This window comes from Scomber japonicus, chromosome 15 (genome assembly GCF_027409825.1).
Source record: "Scomber japonicus isolate fScoJap1 chromosome 15, fScoJap1.pri, whole genome shotgun sequence".
Taxonomy (NCBI): Eukaryota; Metazoa; Chordata; class Actinopteri; order Scombriformes; family Scombridae; genus Scomber; species Scomber japonicus.
Window position 1 is genome coordinate 2,820,988 of NC_070592.1, and position 25,694 is coordinate 2,846,681.

A 25,694-nucleotide genomic window follows, 5' to 3' on the forward strand; every position below is an offset into this window, starting at 1 on the left:
ATCCCTTTGTGAACTGGTCTGGGTGTCTTCCCTTCTTTTTGTTCATTTTTGTTAGAAGTTGTTGTTATTTTGTTAATAAATATGTTAAATGTTTGGACTTTTTCATGATGTTTAAAGATGGCATAGGTAAAGTTAAAGATGAAGTGCTCTTCACATGTCCACTTTGTCCTGCTCTGTACTCTATTGTTCTGTATTATAACATATGTCTTATAAATCATGATTTAACTTTTATTACACTACCTTTTTCATAAAGATTGTACATTAAATTCTTCAGCTGTGTTTGATTCTGACTCTGAGTAAGACTCACTCTAACACAGTGATCCTGTTCTGACACTGTATCAACTAAATAATCTTCAAAATGATGCTTACTTTAAAGAACTAAAGTATAATTATAGAGTTATTGCTGTAATAAGCGATGTATTTTATGTCACACCTCTGTTGTTTTAGTCTGAGTGCAGCTGTTGACTCAGATCAGTTCCTCTCCAGCTGAGGGAGGTTTTTGTACGACGTTGTATCACTGTGTGAACTGCAGGTTGCGACTCTGCAGACAGTAGTAAACTCCTGAATCTTCAGCCTGAACTCCACTGATGGTCAGAGTGAAGTCAGTGTTTGATCCACTTCCACTAAAACGATTTGGAATTCCAGACTGACGGCCTGTACCCCAATAAATCAGGAGTTTAGGAGCTTCTCCAGATTTCTGAAGGTACCAGTGGCAATAGTTCAGAGCATCTGAACTGATTTTACATCTGATGTTGACAGTCTGTCCTGGAACAGCAGACTGAGATTCAGGAGACTGAGTCACACTGATTTGTCCAGATGAACCTGGAAAACATGAAAAAGAGGAGAAGGCTTATTGAGACAAATCCAGCTTGGAGAAAGATGATCAACATGAAAACAGAAGAGTATCATTTCTTTAACATGGAGAATAGATGGAAGAAGGTCAATGCTGCTTGTTTCAGTGTTTCTCCATCACAGCAGAACATCATTGTGGTGAACCTGGTTGCATCCTGGAGCCAAGTTTTCAGCAGAGAGTCTCACCCTGAACAAGGAGCCCCAGGGTGCCCAGCAGTAGAGTCAGTGGCATCATCATTGTGCTGGCGGCGTGTCAGTGGCTCTGAAAGGTCTGGACAGCCACTGATCAACACTGGCCTCTTAACGGCTGGGAGCAGAGAGGCAGGACAGATGATATGCAAACACACAGAATCAGTCAACTGTAGCTGTCCTCAACATATCATGCTGTTTCCTCCCAAAAGCTTTGACTGTTTAAATCATTGGAGACATAATGGAGTATGATCCTTCAAAAGTTCTCATGTCCCACCTGTCTTGGTTTCTTTAACAGACCCTCAATTAATGTCATAATCAGTTAAACACGCGTGATGACTTTCCTTTATCACTGAGCTTATACACACCTTTATCACTGGGGGGGCAGTGAGGTGTTAGGATCAGGATTTGTTGGTTGTACCTCTCTACGACTCACATCACACCCATCTTGTCATCTTTACATTGGCTTCCCATCAAGTTTAGGATTCATTTGAAGGTTGTTGTTTTCACATATAGAGCCCTGCATGGTCAGACACCTGTGTACATCTGTGAGCTGCTCCATCCTTATATCAGCAGTAGGTCACTTAGGTCTTCTGAGCAGGGCTTACTGGTTGACCCTGGCGCTCAACTGAAAACAAAGGTGATGGTGTCTTTGAAGTGGTGAAATGCTCTTCCTATAGACAAACCATCTGTGGTCTCTGTTGATGCCTTTAAAAAGCAGCTGAAGACTCATTTATTCACGCTGGCCTTTGTCTCACCTTGTGCTGTCTACTGTTTGTATTTTGTGTGTTTTTAAGGAATGTTGTTGCTTATGTTTTATTGTTGTTTATTTCATTATATCTGATATTCTACTATTTTCATGGTCTGATTTCTTGAAAAGTTTTACTCATGTGAAGCACTTTGTCACCTTGATATGTGAAAGCTGCTTAATTAAATAAACTTTACATGTGTGTGTGTGTGTGTGTGTGTGTGTGTGTGTGTGTGTGTGTGTGTTTGTGTTCAGTGAACTGTATCAGTCTCTGCAGTAGCTTCCAGCTGCAGCAGTCAGTTCAGTTTCTGTTCAGTCTGACTGAGGGAGGTTTTTGTACGACACTTTTTCACTGTGTGAACACATCCTGACTGTTGATAAAATGATAACTGTAACAGTGATACACTGCTGCGTCTTCAGCCTGAACTCCACTGATGGTCAGAGTGAAGTCAGTGTTTCTTCCACTGCCTGAAATACGATCTGGAATCCCTGATGCTCGAGTGGCTGCATTGTAAATGTATAGTTTAGGAGGTTGTCCATCTCTCTGTTTATACCAGTCTACGCGGTTCCCATTGAGAACATCCTGACTGACCCTACAGCTGATGGTTGCAGATCCTCCTAGAGTAGATCTCACTACTGCAGGCTGAGTCACTGTGATCTGGCCTCTGGACTCTGAGGATACAGAGACAAAAACATAAAGCAGCATCATGGTTTTGTGGGCTTCATTTCAGAGGGACGGATGTTCATAGAGGAGAGGAGTTTGATTCTCTGGACTTTACCTGTGAAGCAGCAGCAGAGGAGAGTCCAGATGAGGACGGAAATCAAAGTCATGTTTTTGATGAGGAGGATTTCTGTGGCTTCTGTTGTCATGAAGGACAGCCGTCAGTCATCCAGTGTTCAACTCTCAGGACTATAAACTCTCCCAGAGCACTGGAGCATGGTGCTGCTGATGCAAAGTGGCTCTCTATGGAAATGCTCTGACTGACTCCAACAGGGACTTGGATTACTCTGATGATGCTGTTTAATCAATGGATCAATCAACTTATCACAGTATTGATTCATAATGTGTCACTGATCATTTTACGCAAATTTGGTTTAAAGACTGCAGAAGAATTTTCTTTCAGTACATCTTCTGTCTGATTTAATTTAATGTTAAAAGAATCAATTTTACTTTCAGACAAATTAATCAATATATTTGAAAATGTGATTAACTGTTAAAGAAAATGTGGCACTATTTAATAAGATATCATATGAAATAAATATTACTTTAAGCAGGGACAGTTTTTTCAAGACTTTGTTTGTGTCAAAGTCAGAGAGCCGTGTCTCTCTACAGTGAGAGGTTTTTGTACGACGACTCAATGAGTTTGTATCACTGTGGTGGACTTTTGGTGGAGGAACCAGACTGGAAGTTAACTGTAAGTACATTTTCAACTCAATCAATATAATAATCTTATTTTAATTTAACAAATGTAGCATATACAGTATTTAACAATTCATATATTAACAATGTTGAAGTCATAATTGAAGACTTATTTTTCTACCCTCCTCAAATCTGTTCAAAAATATTAAAACGTTTAATAAAAATGTTGACAGTTTATGAATTTCTGTTGTTGTAAAAAAAATCTTTTTAATGTTTAAAACAGTGTTTTGATAGAAGATAATCTTCTGTAAAAGAGTTACGCATAATGTTCTGTCAGAGAAAATGTTTTTTAAGTTTTCAAAAAGTAATACATTAAAAATTAATTACTTAATTAAAATGAATTAAAGAATCTTTCAGTCTCTTTAATGAGGGATTGTAGTTTTTGTAAAAGTGTGTTTTGTTCAGTCTTACTCTCACACTAATGACAAATTAAATTTAGTACTGACAGTGAATTTAACACCACTGTAAGATATGAATCATATCCTGGATAAGTAGAAGTTATTTAGACATTTAAAAAAAGTTGTTTAAAATGTTCATCTTTATATTTACAGTAATGAAACTTTGTTATTCAGTAGTGATACCTGCTTACATGAGGACAGTAATCTTGTACTAACGTTTGGCTTCACTACAAAAACTTTTACACTCTTGCTAATGAATGATTTTAATGATCAAAATGTATTATTTTAGTTTGGTTGTTGATAATTACAAAATTGAGTAAGAGTGAGTGCTTTCAGCTTTTTATCTTTAGTACTGAAACCTGTCTGTTGCCATGGTTCATCAGTGATGCCTGTCTGTTGCCATGGTTACTGAGCTCATAGAGGGAAGTGAAACACTGAAGACCAGTTTGGTCCAATCTGAGAAAGAGCAACAGAACCAGCAGCCTCCTCTGCTGCAACCAACAGGTGGAGTTTATTTCCTCTTTGTATGAACTTTCTTCATGTTGTCTCTCTGTCTCCTCCTCCAGTGGGTCGAGTCGCCCCCACCCTGACGGTGCTGCCCCCCTCCAGCCAGGAGCTGCAGCAGGGGAAGGCCACGCTCATGTGTCTGGCCGACAAGGGCTTCCCCTCAGACTGGAGTCTGGCCTGGAAGGTGGACGGCAGCAGCAGCAGTTGCTGGGAGCAGAGCAGGAGCCCCGGGGTGCTGCAGAGGGACGGCCACTACAGCTGGAGCAGCACCCTGAGGCTCACTGCAGACCAGTGGAGGATGGTGGGCTCTGTGACCTGTGAGGCCACCCAGGGCTCCCAGACTCCACTCTCAGAGACACTGAGGAGAGACCAGTGTTCCCAGTCCTGACCTGACTCACTGGGACTCTGCTACTGGTTTTACTCTGCTACTGCTCTCACTCTGATCTCTACTACTCTGCTTTTTTCTCCCTCTGTCTCTTTAAATGTTGCAGTAATGATGTTTCTTACTTTTTGATTTTAATGTTTCAAGAAAATAAAGACGTGTTCATCAAATCAATGATATTTGCAGCTTTATTATTATTATTATAATGATCATATTAATCTCTCTTAATGATAGCAGTGTTTCCATTAAATGTATAAAAACTGATCTCTCCTCAATATAAATGGACATACCAGGCAGTCGGGTAACACATGGTGTCCTTCACATCTGTCTGCTGTTTGTCTATATACCAGTATGCTGAAAATTAAGTCCAATGTCCTCAGTCACAATCAGCTGATTTGTCAACTGAGAGGTTTGACTGTCTGATCAGCTGATTTTCAGTTCAATGGTAAAAACTGACACATCTGTTAGACTTGAGCGTGTTCCAGTTCATATTACATATTTCTAAAGTGACATGAACGTGATCTGCTTCTTTTAAATATTCAAAGTCAAAATCAGTTGTGTCAGTGGCTCTGAAAGGTCTGGACAGCCACTGATCAACACTGAGTCAAGGACGCTTTACATACAGAAACTGCAAAAATAAAATTTAAATTAAAAAAATCTAAGCAGAGAAAGAGAAATGTTCAATGAAAAGATATGTTTTTAAGTCAGATTTGAGAGTGTTCCCTTCTTAAAAATGAAAAAAGTACAAAATAGTTTGGCACATAAATGTCTGTTACGTAGATAAACTCTGTCTAGACTTCTCAATGTCTCTTAAGCACTAACACTGCCATCCTTTGATGCTTCTCTTTGGGCATTAACTAGCAACAATCCCATCTCCCTTCCTTTGACATTTAAGAAATAATGTACACAACACACGCATAAGTATCAAAAACAAACTGGATGTATATGTTCGCTTTCCAACATTTTACTGCTGTAATTATGTCGTTTTTCACAATTTAAAGTGAAATTTAAAAGCGTTCACCACAGATTTAACATTGTTAGACTCACAATGGGGAATTTAAGAATTCCTCATATTCTTCTTCCTCAACAAAACTATGTGCCTACATTACCCACAATGCAACCTGAATGTGGACAGGTGGATCAGGACTTCATCTGTCAGCGATCAGACTGACTTCATTTCAAAGAAAGTCTTAATTTGTAGAGTTGGACTATTTAAGTGTCTTTGAACAATAAACTGAAGTTCAGAGGTGTGTGTGTGTGTGTTCAGTGAACTGTATCAGTCTCTGCAGTAGCTTCCAGCTGCAGCAGTCAGTTCAGTTTCTGTTCAGTCTGACTGAGGGAGGTTTTTGTACGACGCTTTTTCACTGTGTGTACTCAAACTGACTGTTGATTAAGTGTCGGCCCTCACAGTAATAAACTGCTGCATCTTCAGCCTGAACTCCACTGATGGTCAGAGTGTAGTCAGAGTTTGATCCACTGCCTGAAAAACGACCTGGAATCCCTGATGCTCGGTGATCAGTCCAATAAATGAGCCGTTTAATTATTTTTCCATCTTTCTGTTGATACCAGTTTTGGTCATAGTAGGCCCCTTTATTAACAGCCTGACTGTACCTACAGCTGATGGTTGCAGATCCTCTCAGATCAGCTCTCACTGCTGCTGGCTGAGTCACTGTGATCTGGCCTCTGGACTCTAAGGATACAGAGACAAAAACATAAAGCAGCATCATGGTTTTGTGGGCTTCATTTCAGAGGGACGGATGTTCATAGAGGAGAGGAGTTTGATTCTCTGGACTTTACCTGTGAAGCAGCAGCAGAGGAGAGTCCAGATGAGGACGGAGATCAAAGTCATGTTTTTGATGAGGAGGATTTCTGTGGCTTCTGTTGTCATGAAGGACAGCCGTCAGTCATCCAGTGTTCAACTCTCAGGACTATAAACTCTCCCAGAGCACTGGAGCATGGTGCTGCTGATGCAAAGTGGCTCTCTATGGAAATGCTCTGACTGACTCCAACAGGGACTTGGATTACTCTGATGATGCTGTTTAATCAATAGATCAATCAACTTATCACAGTATTGATTCATGATGTGTCACTGATCATTTTATGTAAATTTGGTTTAAAGACTGCAGAAGAATTTTCTTTCAGTACATCTTCTGTCTGATTTAATTTAATCTTAAAACAATCAATTTTACTTTCAGACAAATTAATCAATGTATTAATCAATATTGTACTGTAACCGTTAAAGAAAATGTGGCACTATTTAATAAGAAATCATATGAAATAAAAATAATAATAATATTCTTTTAAGCAGGAACTGTTTTTGTAGACTTTGTTTGTGTCAAAGTCAGAGAGCCGTGTCTCTCTACAGTGAGAGGTTTTTGTACGACGACTCAATGAGTTTGTATCACTGTGGTACACGTTCGGTGGAGGAACCAGACTGGAAGTTAACTGTAAGTACATTTTCAACTCGATCAATATAATAATCTTATTTTAATTTAACAAATGTAGCATATACAAAATTTAACAATTCATATTCTAAAAATGGTGAAGTTATAATTGAAGACTTATTTTTCTACCCTCCTCAAATCTGTTCAAAAATATTAAAACGTTTAATAAAAATGTTGACAGTTTATGAATTTCTGTTGTTGTAAAAATATCTTTTAATGTTTAAAACAGTGTTTTGATAGAAGATAATCTTCTGTAAAAGAATTGCGCATACTGTTCTGTCAGAGAAATTATTTTTTTAAGTTTTCAAAAAGTAATACATTACAAATTAATTAAATTGCGTAATTAAAATTAATTAAGAAATGGTTCTATCTCTTTAATGAGGAATTGTAGTTTTTGTAAAAGTGTGTTTTGTTCAGTCTTACTCTCACACTAATGACAAATTAAATTTAGATCTAACAGTGAATTTAACACCACTGTAAGAAATGAATCATATCCTGGATTAGTAGAAGTTATTTTGACATTTTAAAAAAAGTTGTTTAAAATGTTCATCTTTATATTTACAGTAATGAAACTTTGTTATTCAGTAGTGATACCTGCTTACATGAGGACAGTAATCTTGTACTAACGTTTGACTTCACTACAAAAACTTTTACACTTTTGCTAATGAATGATTTTAATGATCAAAATGTATTTTAGTTTGGTTGTTGATAATTACACAATTGAGTAAGAGTGAGAGCTTTCAGATTTTATCTTTAGTACTGAAACCTGTCTGTTGCCATGGTTCATCAGTGATGCCTGTCTGTTGCCATGGTTACTGAGCTCAGAGAGGGAAGTGAAACAGCCAAGACCAGTTTGATCCAATGTGAGGAAGAGCAACAGAACCAGCAGCCTCCTCTGCTGCAACCAACGGGGTGGAGTTTATTTTCTCTTTGTATGAATTTTCTTCATGTTGTCTCTCTGTCTCCTTCTCCAGTGGGTCGAGTCGCCCCCACCCTGACGGTGCTGCCCCCCTCCAGCCAGGAGCTGCAGCAGGGGAAGGCCACGCTCACGTGTCTGGCCAACAAGGGCTTCCCCTCAGACTGGAGTCTGGCCTGGAAGGTGGATGACAGCAGCAGCAGTTGCTGGGAGCAGAGCAGGAGCCCTGGGGTGCTGCAGAAGGATGGCCACTACAGGTGGAGCAGCACCCTGAGGCTCACTGCAGACCAGTGGAGGATGGTGGGCTCTGTGACCTGTGAGGCCACCCAGGGCTCCCAGACTCCACTCTCAGAGACACTGAGGAGAGACCAGTGTTCCCAGTCCTGACCTGACTCACTGGGACTCTGCTACTGGTTTTACTCTGCTACTGCTCTCACTCTGATCTCTGCTACTCTGCTTTTTTCTCCCTATGTCTCTTTAAATGTTGCAGTAATGATGTTTCTTCCTTCAAGAAAACATTGTTATGCTTGCATTGATATGCTGAAATTCATGGTATATTGAAACAATAAAGATTTTTCATCCAATCTGTTGTTTCTGTTCATATATATCGTATTATATGAAATCATTTAATCTTACTGACTTTGTCTCATTGTAACATCAGTAAGACTTCATAATTTTGGTAATAAGAGAAGTAATGTAAACATATGTTACATGGCCCAGTGGTTTATATCACCTTTCGTGAAACAAGTGTGACATATTCTCCTTGTTTATCCTTACATCTGTCTCAGTAATTACAGCCAAAATATATAAAGAAATTCATCAGCCAATCAACCATAACAAAAAGTGCTAGCACCTCTGTGAGACAGCAATTGAGCTTAAACGTTTAAAATGAGCTATTCTGTCCATTTATAAGGTGTGAAGTGGTGGAAGGCTGTATTCATTATTTACCTGATGGGTAACTAGACTTAACTAGTCCTGAGAGCTGCTTTGGAGAGATGTGGTTTTGAATTGGAAAGAAGTGGTGATAAGTGGACTTTAAGGTGCTTCCACATCTGTCTCAAGTCATAGTAGTTGCTGTTTGCATTTTCCCATATGTTGTACTATCCTCTTGTGGACAGATTGTGGTACTGCACAGCTCTTCAAGTCACTGATATAGGCCTTTTTCCTCATGCTACTACCCGAAGTGATTCACATAGAGCAGCTCAAGGACACTCAGGCAGGACATAAGTCAGATAAACTGTATTGTACACTATCTATATATTAGATTAAAAAGGATAATATAGATACTTATACAAAATAATGCTACACATCCTCTCCAACTTTTTGACACGTTCACCATTAAACTCTGATCGTGATTTGCCTTTAAATGATTAGATAGATAGATAGATAGATAGATAGATAGATAGATAGATAGATAGATAGATAGATAGATAGATAGATAGATAGATAGAGACACTATGAGGTAACATACAAGAAACATGGAAGTACAACTCTCCAAAAAACTGTTTCAATTTAGAGCTGAAAGCACAAAAAATATTTACATTTCCACTAACAGCTACAAAATGAATCTGTCTTGGTGGCAGTGCAATAAAGTTATTTGATGGATTTGATCATTTTCACTGCTGCAAACCTCCAGTTTGAATAATCAGCAAACACATTAAAAAGCAAAACATTTGGTTTATAAACAGTGCAACTAAAACACCTCAAAGAAGTTACATTGATAATTATTAATCAGATATCTCATTAATAAATCCTGACTTTTATATGACTGTATTTTTCATGTAAGAGCAGTTAACACGTCCTTCTTTTGGAAATTTTTAGAGACTGAAAATGTTTTCTTCTTAAAAATGAAAAAAGTAGAAGTAGAAGTAGTTTAGCACACACATCTCTGTTACGTGGATAAACTCTGTCTAGACTTCTCAATGCCTCTTTAGTACTAACACTCCCGTCCTTTGATGCTTCTCTTTGGGAATTAACGAGCAACAATCTCATCTCCCTTTCTTCCTTTGACATTTAAGAAATAATGTGCACAACACACGCATAAGTATCAAAAACAAACTGGATGTACAAGTTCGCTTTCCAACATTTTACTGCTGTAATTATGTCGTTTTTCACAATTTAAAGTGAAATTTAAAAGCGTTCACCACAGATTTAACATTGTTAGACTCACAATGGGGAATTTAAGAATTCCTCATATTCTTCTTCCTCAACAAAACTATGTGCCTACATTACCCACAATGCAACCTGAATGTGGACAGGTGGATCAGGACTTCATCTGTCAGCGATCAGACTGACTTCATTTCAAAGAAAGTCTTAATTTGTAGAGTTGGACTATTTAAGTGTCTTTGAACAATAAACTGAAGTTCAGAGGTGTGTGTGTGTGTGTTCAGTGAACTGTATCAGTCTCTGCAGTAGCTTCCAGCTGCAGCAGTCAGTTCAGTTTCTGTTCAGTCTGACTGAGGGAGGTTTTTGTACGACGCTTTTTCACTGTGTGTACTCAAACTGACTGTTGATTAAGTGTCGGCCCTCACAGTAATAAACTGCTGCATCTTCAGCCTGAACTCCACTGATGGTCAGAGTGTAGTCAGAGTTTGATCCACTACCTGAAAAACGACCTGGAATCCCTGATGCTCGGTGATCAGTCCAATAAATGAGCAGTTTAATTATTTTTCCATCTCTCTGTTGGTACCAGTTTTGGTCATAGTAGGCCCCTTTATTAACAGCCTGACTGTACCTACAGCTGATGGTTGCAGATCCTCTCAGAGTAGATCTCACTGCTGCAGGCTGAGTCACTGTGATCTGGCCTCTGGACTCTGAGGATACAGAGACAAATACATAAAGCAGCATCATGGTTTTGTGAGCTTCATTTCAGAGGGACGGATGTTCATAGAGGAGAGGAGTTTGATTCTCTGGACTTTACCTGTGAAGCAGCAGCAGAGGAGAGTCCAGATGAGGACGGAGATCAAAGTCATGTTTTTGATGAGGAGGATTTCTGTGGCTTCTGTTGTCATGAAGGACAGCCGTCAGTCATCCAGTGTTCAACTCTCAGGACTATAAACTCTCCCAGAGCACTGGAGCATGGTGCTGCTGATGCAAAGTGGCTCTCTATGGAAATGCTCTGACTGACTCTCAGTACTCTGATGATGTTTCTCAAGGGATAAATCAATTCATCAGAGTATTGATTAATTATGATTTAGTGGCCATTTTATGTAGATTTGGTTTGATGATTGCAGACAAATTTTCAGTTCGAACATATTTTGTAGGCTGTTGTGTTCAAAGTCAGAGAACCATGTTTCTCTACAGTGAGAAGTTTTATAACTATCACTCAGTTTGTATGACTGGTGGACTTTTGATGGAGGAACCAGACTGGATGTTAACAATAACAACTAACTCTTTAATGAAAGACATTTGAGACAGTTTCTATTCTTATTTATTCTCTTCTTACAAAGTGCAGCTGGTTATTTAAGTCAATATTTTGACAAGTTCTGTTTCGAGACTGAACAAAAAAATATTTGCTAATTTTAATATAATTATATAATTTCATTTGAAGAAATCTGCTAAGCATTTATCACTGAGTGTATTAACAGGAAACATTTCATGTGTTTAAATCAATCTTCCACTCAGAATAATGGATCTGTGTCATGAATAGTAGAGCAGGTGGTCATAAATGCAGACCAAAAACAGGACTGAATAAAAAGGTCTTTATTCTTTGAATCATACGTAAGAAACAAAACTAGCGGACTTGATAAAACACAATACTGAATGTTGTCTGAACTAATGAGGGAATGGGGAACAGGTGACACAAGTGCATGCTGGGAGTGATTGGCTGGGAAAGACACTGGGAGCAGAGCAGAGCTGATAAACATGATGCAGGGCAGGTGTGCAGGGAAAGTGTGGAGGGAAAAGCTGAACAGAGTCAGACATACTCACAACACACACAGACAGACTAGAAGGCAGACGAAAGAAACAACAGGAAGACAGAGAACAGCCCAACTAATGAGGCAGCTAAAGTTATACTTCAGTCTTTCTAAAAAGTCCAACTCAAAATAAGTCCTCTCCCACACAGTCTTCTTCTCAAAAAAGTCTGAGGGCATCTGTTGGACAGCAAACCAACCATGACAATATACTGAGATGTCACGTCCTCATGTAACCAGTTAATGCCATAATATCACTGGTTTAACATCACGGTGTATTAGTCAGATTCATTTTGTGAGTGCAGTCTGTCTGTTTTGATGGTTCAGTGGTGATAAATGTGTTGATCAGCAGAAAAAAAACAACTCTCACTCAACTCTGAAAGTTGTGACTGTGTATGTACCACTGATAACAGTTGTGAAAAATAATGTGATTATTATCTATAATAAGTTATAGGGTCATATCTGTTATTATCAGGTTGTTGAGGTGGGAGGAAAACTTACAGAAACACTATGAACGTTATGAATCATCTGTGTGTGTGTGTGTGTGTGTGTGTGTGTGTGTGTGTGTGTGTGTGTGTGTCTGTGTGTGTGTGTCTGTGTGTGTTAAATGAACTGTATCAGTCTCTGCAGTAGCTTCCAGCTGCAGCAGTCAGTTCAGTTTCTGTTCAGTCTGACTGAGGGAGGTTTTTGTACGACGCTTTTTCACTGTGTGAACACATTCTGACTGTTGATAACATGTTCACTCTGACAGTAATAAACTGCTGCATCTTCAGCCTGAACTCCACTGATGGTCAGAGTGAAGTCAGTTTTTGAACCACTGCCTGAAAAACGATCTGGAATCCCTGATTCTCGCTCTTTAATGTATTTTATGAGAAGCTTAGGAACTTCTCCATCTCTCTGTTGGTACCAGGCGAATAGTTCTTTACCACTCTTTGATCCTGTACCCACATTCTGACTGGTCCTACAGCTGATGGTTGCAGATCCTCTCAGATCAGATCTCACTGCTGCAGGCTGAGTCACTGTGATCTGGCCTCTGGACTCTGAGGATACAGAGACAAAAACATAAAGCAGCATCATGGGTTTGTGGGCTTCATTTCAGAGGGACAGATGTTCATAGAGGAGAGGAGTTTGATTCTCTGGACTTTACCTGTGAAGCAGCAGCAGAGGAGAGTCCAGATGAGGACGGAGATCAAAGTCATGTTTTTGATTAGGAGGATTTCTATCGCTTCTGTTGTCATGAAGGACAGCTGTTAGTCATCCAGTGTTCAACTTTCAGGACTATAAACTCTCCCAGAGCACTGGAGCATGGTGCTGCTGATGCAAAGTGGCTCTCTATGGAAATTCTCTGACTGACTCCAACAGGGACTTGGATTACTCGGATGATGCTGTTTAATCAATGGATCAATCAATTTATCACAGTATTGATTCATAATGTGTCACTGATTATTTTACGCAAATTTGGTTTAAAGACTGCAGAAGAATTTTCTTTCAGTACATCTTCTGTCTGATTTAATTTAATGTTAAAAGAATCAATTTTACTTTCAGACAAATTAATCAATATATTAGAAAATGTGATTAACTGAAAATGTGGCACTATTTAATTAGATATCATATGAAATAAATATTACTTTAAGCAGGGACAGTTTTTTCAAGACTTTGTTTGTGTCAAAGTCAGAGAGCCGTGTCTCTCTACAGTGAGAGGTTTTTGTACGACGACTCAATGAGTTTGTATCACTGTGGTACACGTTCGGTGGAGGAACCAGACTGGAAGTTAACTGTAAGTAAATTTTCAACTTGATCAATATAATAATCTTATTTTAATTTAACAAATGTAGCATATACAGTATTTAACAATTCATATATTAAAAATGGTGAAGTTATAATTGAAGACTTATTTTTCTACCCTCCTCAAATCTGTTCAAAAATATTAAAATGTTTAATAAAAATGTTTACAGTTTATGAATTTTTGTTGTTGTAAAAAAAATCTTTTAATGTTTAAAACAGTGTTTTGATAGAAGATAATCTTCTGTAAAAGATCTACGCATACTATTCTGTCAGAGAAAATCTTTTAAAAATTTTCCAAAAGTAATGAATTAAAAATTAATATAATGAATTAATTAGAATTAATTAAAGAATCTTTCAATCTCTTTAATGAGGAATTGTAGTTTTTGTAAAAGCGTGTTTTGTTCAGTCTTACTCTCACACTAATGACAAATTAAATTTAGAACTGACAGTGAATTTAACACCACTGTAAGATATGAATCATATCCTGGATCAGTAGAAGTTATTTAGACATTTAAAAAAAGTTGTTTAAAATGTTCATCTTTATATTTACAGTAATGAAACTTTGTTATTCAGTAGTGATACCTGCTTACATGAGGACAGTAATCTTGTACTAAAGTTTGGCTTCACTGCAAAAACTTTTACACTCTTCCTAATGAATGATTTTAATGATCAAAATTTATTTTGATTTATTTAGTTTGGTTGTTGATAATTACAAAATTGAGTAAGAGTGAGTGCTTTCAGCTTTTTATCTTTAGTACTGAAACCTGTCTGTTGCCATGGTTCATCAGTGATGCCTGTCTGTTGCCATGGTTACTGAGCTCAGAGGCAGAAGTGAAACACTGAAGACCAGTTTGGTCCAATCTGAGAAAGAGCAACAGAACCAGCAGCCTCCTTTGCTGCAACCAACAGGGTGGAGTTTATTTTCTCTTTGTATGAACTTTCTTCATGTTGTCTCTCTGTCTCCTCCTCCAGTGGGTCGAGTCGCCCCCACCCTGACGGTGCTGCCCCCCTCCAGCCAGGAGCTACAGCAGGGGAAGGCCACGCTCACGTGTCTGGCCAACAAGGGCTTCCCCTCAGACTGGAGTCTGGCCTGGAAGGTGGACGGCAGCAGCAGTTGCTGGGAGCAGAGCAGGAGCCCCGGGGTGCTGCAGAGGGACGGCCACTACAGCTGGAGCAGCACCCTGAGGCTCACTGCAGACCAGTGGAGGATGGTGGGCTCTGTGACCTGTGAGGCCACCCAGGGCTCCCAGACTCCACTCTCAGAGACACTGAGGAGAGACCAGTGTTCCCAGTCCTGACCTGACTCACTGGGACTCTGCTACTGGTTTTACTCTGCTACTGCTCTCACTCTGATCTCTGCTACTCTGCTTTTTTCTCCCTCTGTCTCTTTAAATGTTGCAATAATGATGTTTCTTGCTTGTTAGTTTCAATATTTCCAAAAAATAAAGACGTGTTCATCAAATCAATGATATTTGCAGCTTTATTATTATTATAATGATCATATTAATCTCTCAATGATAGCAGTGTTTCCATTAAATGTATAAAAACTGATCTCTCCTCAATATAAATGGACATACCAGGTAGTCGGGTAACACATGGTGTCTTTCACATCTGTCTGCTGTTTGTCTATATACCAGTATGCTGAAAATTAAACAAGTCCAATGTCCTCAGTCACAATCAGCTGATTTGTCAACTGAGAGGTTTGACTGTCTGATCAGCTGATTTTCAGTTAAAACTGACACATCTGCCAGACTTGAGCGTGTTTCAGTTCATATTACAGATTTCTAAAGTGACATGAACGTGATCTGCTTCTTCTAAATATTCAAAGTCAAAATCAGTTGTGTCAGTGGCTCTGAAAGGTCTGGACAGCCACTGATCAACACTGACTCAAGGACGCTTTACATACAGAAACTGAAAAAATAAAATTTTAATTTAAAAACTAAGCAGAGGAAGAGAAATGTTCAATGAAAAGATATGTTTTTAAGTCAGATTTGAGAGTTTCCTTCCTAAAAATGAAAAAAGTACAAAATAGTTTAGCACACACATCTCTGTTACGTAGATAAACTCTGTCTAAACTTCTCAATGCCTCTTAAGCACTAACACTGCCATCCTTTAATGCTTCTCTTTGGGCATTGACTAGCAACAATCCCATCTCCCTTTCTTCCTTCGACATTTAGGAAATTATGTACACAACACACGCATAAGTATCAACAACAAACTGGATGTACAAGTTCGCTTTCCAACATTTTACTGCTGTAATTATGTCGTTTTTCACAGTTTAAAGTGAAATTTAAAAGCGTTCACCACAGATTTAACATGGTCAGACTCACAATGATACGTTTAAGAATTCCTCAACAAAACTATGTGCCTACATTACCCACAATGCAACCTGAATGTGGACAGGTGGATCAGGGCTTCACCTGTCAGCGGTCAGACTGACTTCATTTCAGAGAAAGTCTTAATTTGTAGAGTTGGACTATTAGAACAATGTAGTGAAGTTCAGAGGTGTGTGTGTGTGTGTGTGTGTGTGTGTGTGTGTGTGTGTGTGTGTGTGTGTTCAGTGAACTGTATCAGTCTCTGCAGTAGCTTCCAGCTGCAGCAGTCAGTTCAGTTTCTGTTCAGTCTGACTGAGGGAGGTTTTTGTACGACGCTTTTTCACTGTGTAAACACATTCTTACTGTTGATGTTATGATCACTCAGACAGTAATAAACTGCTGCATCTTCAGCCTGAACTCCACTGATGGTCAGAGTGAAGTCAGTTTTTGATCCACTGCCTGAAAAACGTTCTGAAATCCCAGATAGTCGCTGGTCAGCACGGGAAATAAGTGCTTTAGGAGCTTCTCCGTCTTTCTGTTGGTACCAGGATAAAGCCTCTTTTTTTATGTCGGTATAAACACCTACCGCTTCACTAGTTATACATTTGATAGTGACAGATCCTCTCAGATCAGATCTCACTGCTGCAGGCTGAGTCACTGTGATCTGGCCTCTGGACTCTGAGGATACAGAGACAAAAACATAAAGCAGCATCATGGTTTTGTGGGCTTCATTTCAGAGGGACGGATGTTCATAGAGGAGAGGAGTTTGATTCTCTGGACTTTACCTGTGAAGCAGCAGCAGAGGAGAGTCCAGATGAGGACGGAGATCAAAGTCATGTTTTTGATGAGGAGGATTTCTGTGGCTTCTGTTGTCATGAAGGACAGCTGTCAGTCATCCAGTGTTCAACTCTCAGGACTATAAACTCTCCCAGAGCACTGGAGCATGGTGCTGCTGATGCAAAGTGACTCTCTATGGAAATGCTCTGACTGACTCCAACAGGGACTTGGATTACTCTGATGATGCTGTTTAATCAATCGATCAATCAACTTGATTCATAATGTGTCACTGATCATTTTACGCAAATTTGGTTTAAAGACTGATTTAATTTAATCTTAAAACAATCAATTTTACTTTCAGACAAATTAATCAATATATTAATCAATATAAACATGATTAACTGTTAAAGAAAATGTGGCACTATTTAATAAGAAATCATATGAAATGAAAAATAATATTCTTTTAAGCAGGAACAGTTTTTTCAAGACTTTGTTTGTGTCAAAGTCAGAGAGCCGTGTCTCTCTACAGTGAGAGGTTTTTGTACGACGACTCAATGAGTTTGTATCACTGTGGTGGACTTTTGGTGGAGGAACCAGACTGGAAGTTAACTGTAAGTACATTTTCAACTCAATCAATATAATAATCTTATTTTAATTCAACAAATGTAGCATATACAGTATTTAACAATTCATATTTCAAAAATGTTGAAGTTATAATTGAAGACTTATTTTTCTACCCTCCTCAAATCTGTTCAAAAATATTAAAACGTTTAATAAAAATGTTGACAGTTTATGAATTTCTATTGTTGTAAAAAATATCTTTTAATGTTTAAAAAATGTTTTGATAGAAGATAATCTTCTGTAAAAGAGTTACGCATACTGTTCTGTCAGAGAAAATGTTTAAGTTTTCAAAAAGTAATACATTAAAAATTAATTAAATGAATGAATTAAAATGAATTAAAGAATCTTTCAATCTCTTTAATGAGGAATTGTAGTTTTTGTAAAAGTGTGTTTTGTTCAGTCTTACTCTCACACTAATGACAAATTAAATTTAGAACTGACAGTGAATTTAACACCACTGTAAGATATGAATCATATCCTGGATTAGTAGAAGTTATTTAGACATTTAAAAAAAAGTTGTTTAAAATGTTCATCTTTATATTTACAGTAATGAAACTTTGTTATTCAGAAGTGATACCTGCTTACATGAGGACAGTAATCTTGTACTAACGTTTGGCTTCACTACAAAAACTTGATGATAAAACAACAAAACTTTTACACTCTTGCTAATGAATGATTTTAATGATCAAAATGTATTATTTTAGTTTGGTTGTTGATAATTACACAATTGAGTAAGAGTGAGTGCTTTCAGCTTTTTATCTTTAGTACTGAAACCTGTCTGTTGCCATGGTTACTGAGCTCAGAGAGGGAAGTGAAACAGCCAAGACCAGTTTGATCCAATCTGAGAAAGAGCAACAGAACCAGGAGCCTCCTCTGCTGCAACCAACAGGGTGGAGTTTATTTTCTCTTTGTATGAACTTTCTTCATGTTGTCTCTCTGTCTCCTCCTCCAGTGGGTCGAGTCGCCCCCACCCTGACGGTGCTGCCCCCCTCCAGCCAGGAGCTGCAGCAGGGGAAGGCCACGCTCACGTGTCTGGCCAACAAGGGCTTCCCCTCAGACTGGAGTCTGGCCTGGAAGGTGGACGGCAGCAGCAGCAGCAGCTGCAGCAGCACCTGGGAGCAGAGCAGGAGCCCCGGGGTGCTGCAGAAGGACGGCCACTACAGCTGGAGCAGCACCCTGAGGCTCCCTGCAGACCAGTGGAGGAAGGTGGGCTCTGTGACCTGTGAGGCCATCCAGGGCTCCCAGACTCCACTCTCAGAGACACTGAGGAGAGACCAGTGTTCCCAGTTCTGACCTGACTCACTGGGACTCTACTTCTGGTTTTACTCTGCTACTGCTCTCACTCTGATATCTGCTACTCTGCTTTTTTCTCCCTCTGTCTCTTTAAATGTTGCAGTAATGATGTTTCTTCCTTCAAGAAAACATTTTTATGCTTGCATTGATATGCTGAAATTCATGGTATATTGAAACAATAAAGATTTTTCATCCAATCAGTTGTTTCTGTTCAGTGGATGGCTGTATTCAGTATTTACCTGATGGGTAACTAGACTTAACTAGTCCTGAGTGCTGCTTTGGTGAGATGTGATTTTCAATTGGAGAGAAGTGGTGATAAGTGGACTTTAATGTGCTTCCACATCGGTCTCAAGTCATAGTAGTTGCTGCTTGCATTTTCCCATTATTTGTACTACCCTCTTGTGGACAGATTGTGGTACTGCACAGCTCTTCAAGTCACTGATATAGGCCTTCTTCCTCATTCTGCTATCCAAAGTGATTCACATAGAGCAGCTCAAGGACACTCAGGCAGGACATAAGTCAGATAAACTGTATTGTACATTATCTATATATTAGGTTAAAAAGGATAATATAAATACTTATATAAAATAATGCTACACATCCTCTCCAACTTTTAAACTCTGATCGTGTTTTGATCTTAAATGGTCAGATAGATAGATAGATAGATAGATAGATAGATAGATATTTACAAACATGTCCTGTGTCTTTTGCTTGCAAATTACTGTTTTCATGTCACACACAAACATTTCACTAATTTGTTTACATTTACATAATAACCAATGTGGCCACTAGAGGGGGATGTCACTGGAACCTATAGGCGTACTTGCATTGACGACTGATTATTCATGAGAGGATAGTCTCCCATAAAGGCGACCAAGCTTTGGAAAGGTTCTGACAAACAATGTTGTCCTGTCCCATCCTAGTCTCACAAATAATATTTATATACAATTAATTTGCAACAGGAAATACATTTTGAAGGAAGCATGGTGCCACCTGGAGTACGATTTTAGTCAACGCAATGAGGAATTGGCAAATGTTTAGCCTTGAACATACCAGCAAAATGTTTAAAGACATCATGTAGTTTGTTTTTCACTTGCACTAAAATTCACCCACAGCAACAAAAGCATTGTGAACATTTTTAAATGGTTACCATTGGGCACACAGTGCTTGCTCTAAGGTTAGGGTAAGATGGTGGTCTAATGGTTTAACACTGAGAACATTGCAATGACAGTGAGACAAGTTTACTTTATTAAAGTTCAACTCAAACCACAGAAAGATTGCAGTTTTTTGGTTTTGCTTGAACAGAACTAATCTAAACAAAATGTACTGTTGTTGCTTATATCGATCCACCCACAGGACTTCAGTCTCTGGCATCAAGTCCCTACCATTTCCCTACGACTACAGACATCTAGCACTTCCTACTCTAGAACAAACAATGAACATAATCTGGACAGCAATATTGATTCCCATTGAATGTAATTGGCAAAACAAATATATATATATACAATTAATTAAGCCTGCATGCCGATAAGGGAGTCAGATCAGGAAACACTTGGGTCGTTTAGAGGGAAGTGACTAACAACATATTCTGTCATTTAATTTGAAGGATTTGTTGGCCAGTCAGATAATGATTTGGTTGGTAAAAGTGTCTCTGTCTGCTCATCTATCTCTCATCTCGCTTCTCGTTCTTCACTGCCCTCTCTTCTGCTGCTCTCCATCTTTGTTGATCACATTTTTGAAGAGCGTGACCAGCGGCCTCTGACTGTGCTCGTCCCAGCTCTTCATGAAGCCTCCGTAGCGTTTGCTGGCCGGCGGATCGCTCCAGCGAAAGTGCTTCATCTTGTACGTGCCGTCTTTCTTCTGGTGGACGCCGTCTGGAAGATGCTCCTGCTCCTCCTCTGCCACCTCCTGTGCCTTCTCCTCCTCCTCGGATGCTATCATCTCATTGGCAAGCTCTCGCCTCCTCATCTCTCCAGGAAAAGCCTTGGCTGACTCCTCCTCCATGCCATTGGAGGTGTAGACCTTGATTGGGCGACGCTTTTGCACTACAGGCTTCCCCCATCGGAAATGCTCCATGGAGTAGGAGCGCTTGGCCTGAGGGGAGGTGAAGGACGAGGAGAAAGGTAAGAGAGAGAGGGCAGGCAGAGAATTTGGGTGTGAGGGAGGAGGAGGTTGGAGGTAGGCGTCAACCGGGGCGGTGGGGGTGTCATCGCTGAGGTCAGAGCGGCAGAGCTGGATACACTCCTGCAGGAGAGGAAAGAGAAGGTCATTTATAACAATAATGTGTGTGTGTGTGTGTGTGTGTGTGTGTGTGTGTGTGTGTGTGTGTGTGTGTGTGTGTTACCATCATGCTGCTCTCAGAGTTGAGCTCCTGACAGCTCCGATGCTCCCAGCACTGGCCGACAGCTCCTCTGGCCACGCCCGCCATCACCACAGCCACCAATAACCACACAGCACACATTCTCCTGACAGCCAATCAGAGACAGCGACACATACATGAGGTGCTCGGCTTTATTGGACTAATCCAGACTAATTTACATTTCCAAAGCCTAATAATGGTTTTGAATATTATACTAATAATAATAATCATAAAAGTAATATATTTTAACAGCATATTTCACAAAGCACGTCTCAAACTTTTACAGTGTTATAAATAAACAGGCTTAAGTCACTATAAAACTATAAAAAATGTGTATATTTAAAGTAATTTATGCATATACAGTACAATAATGAGACAGAGTAACAGGAGATATTTGTCACATGGTGATCAATTGGCACATTCGATCACGAAAACAGTAATATAATATAATACTAATTCTACTACTTCAAGTAAATGTCACTTTGGTGTATTTAGTTTTAAAAAAATGGATGGATGCAGGACTTTGACTAGTGTGGTTTGTTACTATTTTTTCTTAATGTTTTATTTATTATCTCGTACTTTGTATTTCAATAATATAAATGCTGTTTCAATTGTCTATTTCCAATTTTATAACAGTAAAGCTACATTTCTTATGTGAAGGATGCTAAATAAAAAATATTACTATTATTATTAGTAGTAGTAAAAGTAGTAGCAGTATTAAATGTATAATTATTTTTCCATAACATCTCAGAAACATGCCAACATTTTTTAATAAAAGTCATTTTACTGACCCTTCATTCAACTTCATTGTTTTAATAAACTGTGCATCTTAAATTATTCTCTGAAGTCTGTTTTAATGGTTTAATTTCATTTAATTTATTCTTTTTATTTGCCATTTTTTAAACCCATAATTCTGGCTTTTATGATACATTATATTATTGTATTTTATTACTTTGTTGTATTGTTTTAATGTACAATTCTTCATCTTTGTAAGGTATTATTTCCTATTCTTGTTCCTTCTATTGTATTACTTATTTTATAATAATGTCTTTTTTCAATAAAATAATAAACATTTAATTTACAATCCATAACTCTTAACACAAGATAGACAATTAAATGTTTTGTGATATTTATTTAGTATTTATTTGTCATTTTAAAACCAGACTTTAAAAATGATGATATACTCACCTCTCTTTCCGATGTCTCTTTTTCTCTGCAGTTTTCTTGTTTTTCAGCTGTTGGACCGAGATCTCTGTGGTTCCCCTCAACTTTTGTTCCTCTGACTGACGACTGACCTGCCGATTTTATATCCTGTCAACCAAGGACACGCACACACGCACACACACACACACACACACACACACACACACACACACACACACACACACACACACACACACACACACACACACACACACACGCACAAACTGATGCATGGACACGGACAATCAATGACATATCATCCCCTTCTTCCACTCACACACACACATACTCACACAAGCACACATCATCGTCATCATCTTCAACATCATCGTCATCATCAACAACATCACTCTCCAATAAAAGCCTCCTATAACTTAAAAAGCAGATCTTTCTCAGGAGTCCAAAGCCACACAATATATAAAATGCATTAGTACTCCCCAACACCTAGAAACAGACTTCATAGACCTTTTTCACCACAGACATTTTGACTTGACGTTACCAAAGGGTTACCACCTTGCAGCTGACTATTAAATGTCAGGCGACATATTAGGCAGATTAACACTGAAGTGACATGTTGTCAGAGGGGAGGAAAGAAGGGGTTCAAACCTATGAGTCAGAGTCTACAGTTACACACAAACTCACCCGCTGCAACGTTTTCCCATTGTCTGAGCCCTCAGTGTGACTGATGATGAACCTGGAGGGGGTTTGATATGTTTAACGGTGCACCGGGGAAAAGGTTGATGAGGATGAAAAGCTCGGTGATTTAACAACAGGAGATTATTTTTTAAGGGTCCATGTTCGAAATTATAAAAGTGTTTGTCAGATGATGATCATGTTCATTAAAACAACTGTGCTGCTTTGGTGTTGAAAGAAATCACGATGATCAAATCGATGCTTTTAATGTATGATTATAGCTATGAGAAAAAGTCTTTGGCTTATGAGAAAAGTGCAGTGCTTCATGTCAGTCGGCCGTGATCTTTTTTTTTTCCTCTGTTTTTCTAATGGAACAAACAGTGCAGCTTAGGGGGGTAGGAGGGGTGGGGGGGGTGATACATGTAAACCCATTAGAGGGCTCACACGGCCTTGAACCTCCATTCAGTCCATTACAGACACACAAATACATTTTCCTCTCTATCTTGTCTGTTCAGGAACAATATGAAGAGGTAATGGGAGGCACTTTATTTGCCAACTCTTCAACCTGTCTTCCTGTGCTGTACTTTTATCTCAACTGAAAAAAATCAGAAATAAGAAACAAGTTGTGAACAAAACACTGACTGTTAAGTTGATATATTGATTTTATTAGTAGACAGTTGGTTATTTCCACATCCAGCAGTTACTGATCAACATTATCATTCATTAGTTCATTGTGTTTCTGTTCAACCTGCTGAATGTAAACTCCAAATATTCTCTCTTTTAGCTCTGTTTTTACTCTCCACCAGCTCCTGAGGGAAATATCTAAATGCTCCATTATGTTCAGCAGCTAGTCTACAGATAACTGTGTGTTTGCTGTTTGGTGCTGAGCAGGAAGTGAACAGTGTTTTTTTCCCCCTTTATTTTTACTGCTTTTTCTCTTCTATTTTCCTTCTATTGTCACCAAGTGTTGCTCGTGTGGGAATGTTGGGTCTCCTTAAATTGAATAAAAGAGTACAGTCTAGACCTGCTCTATGTGTAAAGTGCCTTGAGGTTACTTTTGTTATGATTTGGCACTATATAAATAAAGATTAATTGATTAATTGAAGCCAAAAGCTGTACTTCTGCATTTGATTTTAATAGTCCGAAAACTGCTTCCTTCAGTGGCACCAACAAGACATTTTACTGAGTGTAATCGGTCTGTCTGCAGGGCTGGTTCCTGATCAGCTGTAAAACTGATCAGCAGGATGGGACACACCTGAGCTCAGTGTGCTCTATGTATAAAAGCCAGAGACGCTGCAGTAGTCCACTCTCTCTCTCACTAGTCCCTGACACATTGCTGTATTGTTTCTTTGGTTGTTTTACTTTGTTTCATCAGATAACATCCACACACCCATTCATCCATTCCCTACATGCTTTATTCTACCTGTTGATAATTTTTGTCAATTGTTAGTTTGTTTTGATTATATTTACCATTTTATTGAGTGCCTGTATGTCTAGAGCATAGCATATGTGCATAGGTGCTGGATTGATTATAAGCTCATATATGACCTATTGCTGTTAACACATGACCCTTTCTCTATTTATTGAGCTATTTTTAAAGCTGTACTGATGAAAATGCTCATGTAGACATAAACAATAGATCTACTGAGTGCAATGTGAAAAGTTTCACCTGATCCCCAATTCTGCATTTTTGATGATTTTCCAGCTGTTTACTCTTATCAGACTGGTTTCCAGCAGTAGCAGCATTTGTTTCCAACAATCAAGCTCTGATGAACCCAATGAACTCAATGTATACTACCTGCCCAGCACCAGACTGCAGACAGACAAAGCATGGAAAGTCAGGAAACTGAGTTGGACAAATGGTGTCAAACTATGAAGTCCAGATCTCTATCTAACATGAAATCAACAGATCAGTGCTTCAACTGAGAGATTTCTCTTAGTAACATTTGTTAAATTCACATTTTTATTTACTCCATCACTCAAATTTGATGTGTTGTGTCTGTTTCTGTAAATTGTAGTCGCATTAATCTCATTATATGTAATCTATTACCTTCCAGGCCAATGGCTGCCAATCCCTTTAGAGGATTATCTGGATAAGATGTCATACACACACACTCATGCACACACTCTCCTCGCTGTCCTGATACTTTTCCATTGAGGTGTATTCAGCGCTGAGACACACAGGCCAACAGGTAGGAAACATTGTTCATAGAGAGAGAGAGGGTGTGTGAGTGTGTGTGTAATACCTTGAACTAAAGGACCACATCAGTAGTTTTTAATGTTTTAGCTCATATTGGTTACATTGCTAGAGCTTTTCCTGCACTCTTCCAGAGTTTATCATCAAAATCATTGTTTAGTTTGACTGGTTTCAGTTCATTTCTAAAAAAAAATCACCTTGCAAAGATTTTAAAACTTCCTGAAGATAGGCACCCACTGCAACATTTATTCCTCATTAGGTTTACAGTCAGAGGGGCTCATGTGATAATACATTGGTTTAAAAGCTCTCTTCAAGGTGCTTTTAAGGAGAAGAAAAAGCCAGTCAGTGTATAATGTGTCGTAGTGATGAACCTGCAGAGGATTATCAGTGACTGACTCTCCTCTCAGCTTTATGGAGCTTTATAGTAAGTTTCAGGTCATTGTTTATCTGTCCAGCTGCAAATTGACTTAACACTCTCATACCATTGTTTTCAGAGACAAAGCTGTTAAAAAAAGCCACTGTTCACTTCCTGCTCAGCACCAAACAGCAAGCAGACACAGTTATCTGTAGACTAGCTGCTGAACATAGTGGAGCATTTAGATATTTCCCTCAGGAGTTGGTGGAGAGTAAAAACAGAGCTAAAAGAGAGAGAATATTGGACTTTACATTCAGCAGGTGGACAGAAACACACCAGTAACTGTTGGATGTGGAAATAAGCAACTGTTTGATAATAAGTTCAAT

The 25,694-nt window shown here is 38.8% G+C and overlaps 1 protein-coding gene and 7 gene segments (V, D, J or C); 3 read left to right on the plus strand and 5 right to left on the minus strand.

Moving 5' to 3' along the window:
* Positions 1-514: 514 nt before the first annotated feature.
* Positions 515-1,090, minus strand: LOC128374386 (immunoglobulin kappa variable 2-28-like). The segment is given in 2 exon segments: positions 515-822; positions 1,039-1,090. Coding segments are annotated over 2 exon segments (360 nt in total).
* A 1,048-nt stretch (positions 1,091-2,138) lies between these two features.
* LOC128374579 (Ig kappa chain V region 3381-like) lies at positions 2,139-2,620 on the minus strand. The segment is given in 2 exon segments: positions 2,139-2,461; positions 2,569-2,620. Coding segments are annotated over 2 exon segments (375 nt in total).
* Positions 2,621-2,800: 180 nt separating this feature from the next.
* LOC128374580 (Ig kappa-b4 chain C region-like) lies at positions 2,801-4,502 on the plus strand. The segment is given in 3 exon segments: positions 2,801-2,839; positions 3,153-3,204; positions 4,174-4,502. Coding segments are annotated over 3 exon segments (420 nt in total).
* Positions 4,503-5,857: 1,355 nt separating this feature from the next.
* LOC128374581 (immunoglobulin kappa variable 4-1-like) lies at positions 5,858-12,985 on the minus strand. The segment is given in 6 exon segments: positions 5,858-6,186; positions 6,294-6,370; positions 10,639-10,669; positions 10,777-10,853; positions 12,780-12,810; positions 12,918-12,985. Coding segments are annotated over 6 exon segments (597 nt in total).
* A 164-nt stretch (positions 12,986-13,149) lies between these two features.
* On the plus strand, positions 13,150-14,853 carry LOC128374582 (Ig kappa-b4 chain C region-like). The segment is given in 3 exon segments: positions 13,150-13,188; positions 13,496-13,547; positions 14,528-14,853. Coding segments are annotated over 3 exon segments (417 nt in total).
* Positions 14,854-16,210: 1,357 nt separating this feature from the next.
* On the minus strand, positions 16,211-16,762 carry LOC128374583 (Ig kappa chain V region 3368-like). The segment is given in 2 exon segments: positions 16,211-16,548; positions 16,656-16,762. Coding segments are annotated over 2 exon segments (429 nt in total).
* Positions 16,763-17,200: 438 nt separating this feature from the next.
* On the plus strand, positions 17,201-18,561 carry LOC128374584 (Ig kappa-b4 chain C region-like; the record flags this gene model as incomplete). The annotated part of the segment is given in 2 exon segments: positions 17,201-17,258; positions 18,221-18,561. Coding segments are annotated over 2 exon segments (399 nt in total), but the record flags the coding sequence as incomplete, so codon positions are not given.
* Positions 18,562-20,250: 1,689 nt separating this feature from the next.
* On the minus strand, positions 20,251-21,022 carry LOC128374363 (pro-opiomelanocortin-like). Its single transcript, XM_053334656.1, has 2 exons — positions 20,906-21,022; positions 20,251-20,805 (listed from the first exon to the last, which is right to left on the minus strand). The coding sequence occupies exons 1-2, from the start codon at positions 21,020-21,022 to the stop codon at positions 20,251-20,253; spliced, it is 672 nt and encodes a 223-aa protein (XP_053190631.1).
* Between the last annotated feature and the right edge of the window lie 4,672 nt (positions 21,023-25,694).

Bases quoted from the DNA above. Each gene is read 5' to 3' on its own strand.
- LOC128374363 (XM_053334656.1), bottom strand. From the start codon at position 21,022: ATGTGTGCTGTGTGGTTATTGGTGGCTGTGGTGATGGCGGGCGTGGCC. The intron at 20,806-20,905 runs GTAACACACACA...CCTCTCCTGCAG, and splicing joins ACTCTGAGAGCAGCATGATG to GAGTGTATCCAGCTCTGCCG.